At 39.5% G+C, this 11182-nt stretch overlaps 1 protein-coding gene and 1 non-coding gene across 6 annotated transcripts in view; one reads left to right on the top strand and one right to left on the bottom strand.

The window, feature by feature from the left end:
- LOC110535632 (inversin) overlaps positions 1-11182 on the bottom strand; it is a 43394-nt gene that overhangs the window by 2357 nt on the left and 29855 nt on the right. For all 5 annotated transcript variants that reach the window (XM_036961885.1, XM_036961889.1, XM_036961883.1 and 2 more), the window contains 5 exons: positions 10430-10639; positions 9669-9892; positions 8427-9060; positions 7313-7512; positions 250-336 (listed from right to left, as the gene is read on the bottom strand). In XM_036961885.1, coding sequence (XP_036817780.1) covers positions 250-336; positions 7313-7512; positions 8427-9060; positions 9669-9892; positions 10430-10639 — 1355 coding nt within the window. The remainder of the gene's footprint in view (positions 1-249; positions 337-7312; positions 7513-8426; positions 9061-9668; positions 9893-10429; positions 10640-11182) is intronic.
- Positions 768-840, top strand: trnat-cgu. Its single transcript has one exon. It is a non-coding gene; the product is annotated as a tRNA-Thr (tRNA).

The following is an 11182-nucleotide window of genomic DNA, read 5'->3' as shown; positions in this document are numbered from 1 at the left end:
TTTGAGAAACAGACGCCTCACATGTCCTCAACTGGCAGCTTCATTAAATCATACCTGCAACCAGGATACTGGCCTTCTAGGCAGAGTTCATTGTCTGTGTTATTTTGCCCATCTTAATCTTTTCTTTTTATTGGCCAGTCTGAGATATGTATTTTTCTTTCCAACTCTGCCTAGAAGGCCACCATCCTGGAGTGTGTGTGTGAGTGTGTGTGTGTGTGTGTGTGTGTGTGTGTGAGAGATAGTACTCACGCTGGCTGTGTGTGCGTAGTGACAGGTCCAGTAGTATCTGAGACTGAGAACCCCCGAGAGAGCGCCCCCTTCGGGCCACAGAACCTCCTACAAGACAATAAACACACATCATCTCCATACATATACACACACACACACACACACACACATACAGTCACTATACACAGAAACGTCTGGAGAGCCTACTGCAAGACAAAAAAATAGCAACATTGTAAGTCTGAAATATACAAATTGGCCAAGGCTGCTAGCTTGAATGGTGAATCGCTACACACACAATCCTTCTGGAAAGACCAAGGTAAAATAGGGCATTTACAATCCGTCTCATTTAGGTTTCATTCATGTATCTAACTGTAACTGCTAAACTGAGGTAAGCTGTATAAGTGAGATCAGGGAGAGTCCTTTGTTTTAGGAGCCTGACTGGTAACCTGCCTGTCAGGTTGGGTGTGTGGCTATCTTCGTTCTCGAAAGGGAGTATCATTTAAATACTTTTCACCTCCTGGTTGAACTGTAAAAAGCAAGGCTCCATAGCTCAGTGGTTAGAGCACTGGTCTCGTAAACCAGGGGTCGCGAGTTCAAATCCCGCTGGGGCCTTCAAGTGATAACAGTTTTTTGTCAACACTACACCTGTACCACCAAACAATGCATGGTGAAAGGAATGAAGTAACGACTTGGAAATGTCAACCTGAAAGAAGAGTGAAACTGAACAAAAGAAATAGGAAAAACACCTACGTTCTGCGATACCTCTGTACACACACACAGGTGAATGTGGTTGACGGGTTTGTATGTCTGACAGAGACAATGGGTTCCGTGAATGTGTGTGTGTGTGTGTTCAGCAGACAGCTCTACGCAGTCATCTGACATTCCCCCTGACAGCTCTGAACTTTTCACAGCAGCAGCCGACAGGACTGTCAGTGTGTGTATGTGTGAAAGGGGACGGGCTACCACGTCAGGCCAGAAAAGGTAGGGAGTCTATCTGGCTGTATCGGTGTGTATGTTGTGTGTGTATGTCTGTGTGTTGGAACTAGTAGGTTTCTGCCCAGTCTCCCATCATCACCTGGTCATGTGTGCTGAAGGTCAGGTGTGTCTACGGGCCAAACTCATACCAGAAGTGATTACAACACACAACGCACACACATCTCTATATGATTATACAACTATGTGTGATTGATTTAACATGATAAGGTAAATAGTTACTGCTAACTCTCTGCATTGATGCTACTCTAATTCTGTTTGAACATAACATCACATTCCAAACCAAACAGCGTCATACCATCACCTCAGGAAACAAATATTTTCCTTCATCGAGAAACTGTACATGTCTTAGATGGAGGCCTGCTAATATATTCAGTGGACTATACACCTCCCTAAACTAATTCTATACAGATATTAATATCTTCAGTGGACTATACACCTCCCTATACTAATTCCATACAGATAATAATATATTCAGTGGACTATACACCTCCCTATATCAATTCTATACAGATATTAATATATTCAGTGGACTATACACCTCCCTATATCAATTCTATACAGATATTAATATATTCAGTGGACTATACACCTCCCTATACACCTCCCTATACTAATTCTATACAGATATTAATATATTCAGTGGACTATACACCTCCCTATACACCTCCCTATATCAATTCTATACAGATATTAATATATTCAGTGGACTATACACCTCCCTATACTAATTCTATACAGATATTAATATCTTCAGTGGACTATACACCTCCCTATACACCTCCCTATACTAATTCTATACAGATATTAATATATTCAGTGGACTATACACCTCCCTATACTAATTCTGTACAGATATTAATATATTCAGTGGACTATACACCTCCCTATACACCTCCCTATATCAATTCTATACAGATATTAATATATTCAGTGGACTATACACCTCCCTAAACTAATTCTATACAGATAATAATATATTCAGTGGACTATACACCTCCCTATACACCTCCCTATATCAATTCTATACAGATATTAATATATTCAGTGGACTATACACCTCCCTATATCAATTCTATACAGATATTAATATCTTCAGTGGACTATACACCTTCCTAAACTAATTATATAGATATTAATATATTCAGTGGACTATACACCTCCCTAAACTAATTATATACAGATAATAATATATTCAGTGGACTATACACCTCCCTATACTAATTCTATACAGATATTAATATCTTCAGTGGACTATACACCTCCCTATACTAATTCTATACAGATATTAATATCTTCAGTGGACTATACACCTCCCTATACTAATTCTATACAGATATTAATATCTTCAGTGGACTATACACCTCCCTATACTAATTCTATACAGATATTAATATCTTCAGTGGACTATACACCTCCCTATACTAATTCTATACAGATATTAATATATTCAGTGGACTATACACCTCCCTATATCAATTCTATACAGATATTAATATATTCAGTGGACTATACACCTCCCTATACTAATTCTATACAGATATTAATATATTCAGTGGACTATACACCTCCCTATACACCTCCCTATACTAATTCTATACAGATATTAATATATTCAGTGGACTATACACCTCCCTATACTAATTCTATACCGATATTAATATATTCAGTGGACTATACACCTCCCTATACTAATTCTATACAGATATTAATATCTTCAGTGGACTATACACCTCCCTATACTAATTCTATACAGATATTAATATCTTCAGTGGACTATACACCTCCCTATACTAATTCTATACAGATATTAATATATTCAGTGGACTATACACCTCCCTATACTAATTCTATACAGATATTAATATATTCAGTGGACTATACACCTCCCTATATCAATTCTATACAGATATTAATATCTTCAGTGGACTATACACCTCCCTATACTAATTCTATACAGATAATAATATATTCAGTGGACTATACACCTCCCTATATCAATTCTATACAGATATTAATATATTCAGTGGACTATACACCTCCCTATATCAATTCTATACAGATATTAATATCTTCAGTGGACTATACACCTCCCTATACTAATTCTATACAGATATTAATATCTTCAGTGGACTATACACCTCCCTATACACCTCCCTATACTAATTCTATACAGATATTAATATATTCAGTGGACTATACACCTCCCTATACTAATTCTGTACAGATATTAATATATTCAGTGGACTATACACCTCCCTATACACCTCCCTATATCAATTCTATACAGATGTTAATATATTCAGTGGACTATACACCTCCCTATACTAATTCTATACAGATATTAATATCTTCAGTGGACTATACACCTCCCTATATCAATTCTATACAGATATTAATATATTCAGTGGACTATACACCTCCCTATATCAATTCTATACAGATATTAATATATTCAGTGGACTATACACCTCCCTATACTAATTCCATACAGATATTAATATCTTCAGTGGACTATACACCTCCCTAAACTAATTCTATACAGATATTAATATATTCAGTGGACTATACACCTCCCTATACTAATTCTATACAGATATTAATATCTTCAGTGGACTATACACCTCCCTATACACCTCCCTATATTAATTCCATACAGATATTAATATATTCAGTGGACTATACACCTCCCTATACTAATTCCATACAGATATTAATATATTCAGTGGACTATACACCTCCCTATACTAATTCCATACAGATATTAATATATTCAGTGGACTATACACCTCCCTATACTAATTCCATTCAGATAATAATATATTCAGTGGACTATACACCTCCCTATACTAATTCCATACAGATATTAATATATTCAGTGGACTATACACCTCCCTATATCAATTCTATACAGATATTAATATATTCAGTGGACTATACACCTCCCTATACTAATTCTATACAGATATTAATATATTCAGTGGACTATACACCTCCCTATACACCTCCCTATACTAATTCCATACAGATATTAATATATTCAGTGGACTATACACCTCCCTATACACCTCCCTATACTAATTCCATACAGATATTAATATATTCAGTGGACTATACACCTCCCTATATCAATTCTATACAGATATTAATATATTCAGTGGACTATACACCTCCCTATACTAATTCCATACAGATATTAATATATTCAGTGGACTATACACCTCCCTATACTAATTCCATACAGATATTAATATATTCAGTGGACTATACACCTCCCTATACACCTCCCTATACTAATTCCATACAGATATTAATATATTCAGTGGACTATACACCTCCCTATACCAGTTCTATACAGATATTAATATATTCAGTGGACTATACACCTCCCTATACACCTCCCTATACTAATTCCATACAGATATTAATATATTCAGTGGACTATACACCTCCCTATACACCTCCCTATACTAATTCTATACAGATATTAATATCTTCAGTGGACTATACACCTCCCTATACTAATTCCATACAGATATTAATATATTCAGTGGACTATACACCTCCCTATATCAATTCTATACAGATATTAATATATTCAGTGGACTATACACCTCCCTATACTAATTCTATACAGATATTAATATATTCAGTGGACTATACACCTCCCTATACACCTCCCTATACTAATTCCATACAGATATTAATATATTCAGTGGACTATACACCTCCCTATACACCTCCCTATACTAATTCCATACAGATATTAATATATTCAGTGGACTATACACCTCCCTATACTAATTCTATACAGATATTAATATCTTCAGTGGACTATACACCTCCCTATACTAATTCTATACAGATAATAATATATTCAGTGGACTATACACCTCCCTATACTAATTCCATACAGATATTAATATATTCAGTGGACTATACACCTCCCTATACTAATTCCATACAGATATTAATATATTCAGTGGACTATACACCTCCCTATACTAATTCTATACAGATATTAATATATTCAGTGGACTATACACCTCCCTATACTAATTCTATACAGATATTAATATCTTCAGTGGACTATACACCTCCCTATACACCTCCCTATACTAATTCTATACAGATATTAATATATTCAGTGGACTATACACCTCCCTATACACCTCCCTATACTAATTCTATACAGATATTAATATATTCAGTGGACTATACACCTCCCTATACACCTCCCTATACTAATTCTATACAGATATTAATATCTTCAGTGGACTATACACCTCCCTATACTAATTCCATACAGATAATAATATATTCAGTGGACTATACACCTCCCTATACTAATTCTATACAGATATTAATATATTCAGTGGACTATACACCTCCCTATACACCTCCCTATACTAATTCTATACAGATATTAATATATTCAGTGGACTATACACCTCCCTATACTAATTCTATACCGATATTAATATCTTCAGTGGACTATACACCTCCCTATACTAATTCTATACAGATATTAATATATTCAGTGGACTATACACCTCCCTATACTAATTCTATACAGATATTAATATATTCAGTGGACTATACACCTCCCTATATCAATTCTATACAGATATTAATATATTCAGTGGACTATACACCTCCCTATATCAATTCTATACAGATATTAATATCTTCAGTGGACTATACACCTCCCTATACACCTCCCTATACTAATTCTATAGATATTAATATATTCAGTGGACTATACACCTCCCTATACTAATTCTATACAGATATTAATATCTTCAGTGGACTATACACCTCCCTATACACCTCCCTATACTAATTCCATACAGATAATAATATATTCAGTGGACTATACACCTCCCTATGCCAATTCTATACAGATATTAATATCTTCAGTGGACTATACACCTCCCTATGCCAATTCTATACAGATATTAATATCTTCAGTGGACTATACACCTCCCTATACACCTCCCTATACTAATTCCATACAGATAATAATATATTCAGTGGACTATACACCTCCCTATACTAATTCCATACAGATATTAATATATTCAGTGGACTATACACCTCCCTATACTAATTCTATACAGATATTAATATATTCAGTGGACTATACACCTCCCTATGCCAATTCTATACAGATATTAATATATTCAGTGGACTATACACCTCCCTATACTAATTCCATACAGATATTAATATCTTCAGTGGACTATACACCTCCCTATACACCTCCCTATACTAATTCCATACAGATATTAATATATTCAGTGGACTATACACCTCCCTATACACCTCCCTATACTAATTCCATACAGATATTAATATATTCAGTGGACTATACACCTCCCTATACTAATTCCATACAGATATTAATATATTCAGTGGACTATACACCTCCCTATACACCTCCCTATACTAATTCCATACAGATATTAATATATTCAGTGGACTATACACCTCCCTATACTAATTCTATACCGATATTAATATATTCAGTGGACTATACACCTCCCTATACACCTCCCTATACTAATTCTATAGATATTAATATATTCAGTGGACTATACACCTCCCTATACTAATTCCATACAGATATTAATATATTCAGTGGACTATACACCTCCCTATACTAATTCCATACAGATAATAATATATTCAGTGGACTATACACCTCCCTATACTAATTCCATACAGATAATAATATATTCAGTGGACTATACACCTCCCTATATCAATTCCATACAGATATTAATATATTCAGTGGACTATACACCTCCCTATACTAATTCCATACAGATATTAATATATTCAGTGGACTATACACCTCCCTATGCCAATTCTATACAGATATTAATATCTTCAGTGGACTATACACCTCCCTATACTAATTCCATACAGGTATGTTGGAGTTTGAAGTTGCAGCTCGGCAGTAATGCACCCATTCACAGTAGGCAACTAGGCGCTGTTAAGAATTGGTTTATTTCTAAATGTTAACAGTTCAGAGTTGAAACAAATAAAAGACAGAATCAAACATTCTGGACAGAACGCCAGGCTTTACCATAGATGCTTTGCAGCACTGAGCTCTTGGCTACTGTCTTGGTGGTTGGAACTCTGGCCTCAGGTTTGGTCCTAATAGGGGTGTGACCAGGGAAAGCCGGCCTATCCCAGAGCAGCTGGATCAGGAGGGAGGCGACCTCAGGTGGCTCCACTCTTTTCCCAGCACCAAAAGCCTCCCTCAATCTGCCTCGCACATGGAACCTACACACAAACACACCCAGAACACGGTACATTATAGCCTTCATTTGTCCAACCTATTCGGTTCGTATATTAAACAGCACATGACATTTGGACATTATTCAATTCACTGAAAAATGTTACAGGCATCCCTGGAAAAGCTGGTTTAAGAGGGGTGAGAAATAATAATTAGTCCAACCTTAGGGGTTCCACAAGGCTCAATTCTGGATCCGCTACTCTTCAGCATCAATACATAACACTTCCTCTAGGGGAACTGAACCCGGCCATGGCATACTTTAAGAGCTTAGTAGAAAAAGCGTATTACTTGTATACTACAATTAAATCAGTACACGCATCCGCACGCACACACATCTACTGGCGGCTGGGAACAGAGGGCTTTCCGATGTGGGGTAGTAGATCCTGAATGAGAGGCTGCTGGTAGCTATTAGAATGGCACGCCTGAACTTTTAGCCTCTCGTTAAAACACTGAGAGGGCTCCAGATTATACCCCCTGTCTCCCCCACCTCCCCCCTTTCTCCCCCGTCATGGAGGTGTTGATGGTAGGAGGGCAGGCAGCCAGACCACAGAGAGCGTGAGGGGGAGACGCTGTGTGTAAGTTGGTGTGTGTGTGTGTGGAGGGAAGACACATGTGGGCACCACATGGCACTGCCACACTCTCTTGGTAAGAGAGAACGCTACTGTGGAGCACAGTATACCCCTCCCCCTTTCAACCATACACACACTTCCTCCAGGCTGTTTGGGAAGCCATCTCAGAGCCAACCTTGGTATTGGGCCAGAGAGAAACTACCTGAGCACCTCTGCTTTGGTAAAGGGGCCACAGGCTCTATTCCATGGCAGTACTCCCAGTACTGGCTCAGCTTGGAGAGGGAATGGGAAGAATGAAAAGCAGACCATCCCTGGTCGGGCTTCAACCTTACCTCCTCCAGGCTCGTTGGATAGTGCAGGCAGCCTGGTCTCTGTCCCCCTCCCTGGGCTTGCTGCTGGGGCGGTGTGACTGTGTGGAGGCTTTAGTGTGGTTCTTGCTGGAGGAGGTGGTATGGTCTGTGGCAGGGCGTGTTCTGTGTCTGGGGTTGTGTGTGTTGGTGTGTGTGTCTCTCTTGCTTCTAGGGGTGCGTTCCCTGGTGCTGGGGGCTTCTTGATCCATGGTGAGGCGAGTAGACGTGTCTGTGTTGGATGGAGTGTGTATGTGGGAAGGAGTGTGTGTTTTGGAAGGAGTGTGTGTGTTGGATGGAGTGTGTGTCTTGGGAGGAGTGTGTGTGTTGGAGGTAGTGTGTGTTTTGGAAGGAGTGTGTGTGTTGGAGGGAGTGTGTGTGTTGGAAGGAGTGTGTGTGTTTGCAGAGGTGAGTCTCTTGGTCCTGGGTGTGGTGGGGGGTCTGTGTTTTGGGCTGGGGGGTCGGCTACAGCCTGCAGGAGAGAGACGCTCCCTGACCCTATACCCCTGGGCAGGGGGCATGGTGTCAGAGGTCACTGAGGGGTGAGGGGTCACCACGGGGTCAGGGCCTTTGGCTGGCTGTGCCTCCTTCCCTCTCCTGGAGGGTCTGCTTCTATGTGCTGAGAAAGAGAGGGAAGTAAGAGACTGAGAGAGTGGGTGAATATGTGTGTGTGTATATGTGTGTGTGTATATGTGTGTTAGGTTTGGGTGGTTTACCGTATATATACCGTAGTCCAGGGTTTTGGAAAAAGCCACGGGATGGTTTTCCAGTACCGTCAATACTGTTTAAACTTTTTAAGTAAATATCTGCAGTCAAATTGTGAAATATGGTAGGAGATAATGAAGATGGCGTTCATAATTTCACCTGTTTTTCATTGAGCGGATCTGATTAAGCTGAGCCGCAGGGCACCGGTCTATGACCCGTGAGGAGAACGAGCAAAAGCAGTGAGGCAGGAGCCCCTTCTCAAACGGAACAGTAATGAGTAGGATTCACATGCAAAAGTGAATGCTTTTGATCAAAAAGGCTTTATCTGCCTTCCCAATGAAAACTAGTTTGGCGTCACCTTAATTGGGGAGGACGGGCTCATAGTAATATCTGGAACAGAATGAATGGAATGGAATCAAACTCATCAAACACATGTTTGATAACATTCCATTAACTCCATTTCAGCCATTATTATGAGTCGTCCTCCCCTCAGCAGCCTCCTGTGTGTGTGTATGTCCGTACCTCTATGTTTCCGTGTCTCCTCTTTGCTATTGGTCTGTTCTGCTTTGGAGGCTGTATTAGCCCCGCCCCCTGCCTCTCTCTCATACACTGACAGTTCCTTCATAGTCTCAGCCAATGACTGCTGCTCCTGCTCAGCACGGGCCAATAACATCCTCTGTTTCTCTGTTCTGGCCAATGAGATTTGCTGCTCCGCCTCCCGCCTCCGCTGCTCCTCCTCGCGTTTCCTGAGTGACATCATGACACACCTTACACACGTCTCACACACATACACCCTAACCCTAGTTACGACCTTATCTCAAAGCCTTATCTAAACCCTACCGCTGGACCAGCCCTGACCAACATCACAAACTAGTCCTGACGTTACAAAGAACAACAGGAGAATCCTTTCAGTAATCCAAGCCTAATAGGAGTTCCAAGCACACAGAGACCATTACAGGCCGTTTATTATAAACAGTGTAGAATTATAAGAGAGGGATGTGTGAGCGAGAGAGAGAGAGAGAGGAGAGAGAGAGAGAGCAAGAGACAGGGAGAAGATGTATGTGTGTGCAGGGATGACAGGTGGAAAGATGGATATGGAGAGAGTGTGACTGTTTCTATATGGGTTGGGGGAATAAGACAGGGAGAGATGGAAAGAAAGGGAGAGGAGAGAGAGAAAATAGATAGAAAGAGAATGTGTGTGTGTGTGTGTGTGTGTGTGTGTGTGTGTGTGTGTGTGTGTGTGTGTGTGTGTGTGTGTGTGTGTGTGTGTGTGTGTATGGTACTTGGCTGCGTCCTTGCGTAGCTGTTCGTGTCTCATCAGTAGTTGTTTCCTCTCGGTGAAGGCCTTGCGGACGGTGTATCCTTTATACAGGGCCTGGATGGAAGCAGCAGCGATGTCCTGGATGGCCGCTATAGACAGAGCTCCATGCTCCAACATGTACTGAGTCACCTCACTGTGTTCCCCTAGGAGGGTGTAGTCCAGGGGGGTGTACCTACACACACACACACACACACACACACATGCTTCCTGTTCTCAATTTTTTTGCATCTGTACACCAGCTTCAAACAGCTGAAAATACAACATTATTGGTTATGGAAGATATATTTCACAGTAGTTTAGATGGTACAATCATTCTCTACGCTATACTTGCTTGTTTTGTCACATAAACTGATATTAGAATTGGAATTTTAGTAACCAGGAAATGGCGGAGTGATTTCTGCATAGTGCATCTTTAACCTAATGAACTTGCTTTGTGAAAAACAACACACACAGAACAGATTCACAAAATACATTCGGAAAATTACAACACATAATTTTACATTGATATTTTAGTCATTTAGCAGACGCTCTTATGCAGAGCGACTTACATTAGTGCATTCATCTTAACGTAGCTAGGTGAGACAGTTCCTTCAATCGTTGCAAGTACATTTTCCCTCAATAAAGTACAGGTAACTGCCAAAATAAAGGAAATTCTTTAGGAAATGAGGGATACAAAGTATATTGAAAACAGGTGCTTCCACACAGGTGTGGTTCC

The sequence above is a fragment of the Oncorhynchus mykiss genome, chromosome 2 (genome assembly GCF_013265735.2).
Source record: "Oncorhynchus mykiss isolate Arlee chromosome 2, USDA_OmykA_1.1, whole genome shotgun sequence".
NCBI classification, from domain to species: domain Eukaryota; kingdom Metazoa; phylum Chordata; class Actinopteri; order Salmoniformes; family Salmonidae; genus Oncorhynchus; species Oncorhynchus mykiss.
The sequence above is the reverse complement of the archived record's forward strand: the minus strand, read 5'-3'. Positions and strand labels throughout refer to the sequence as shown.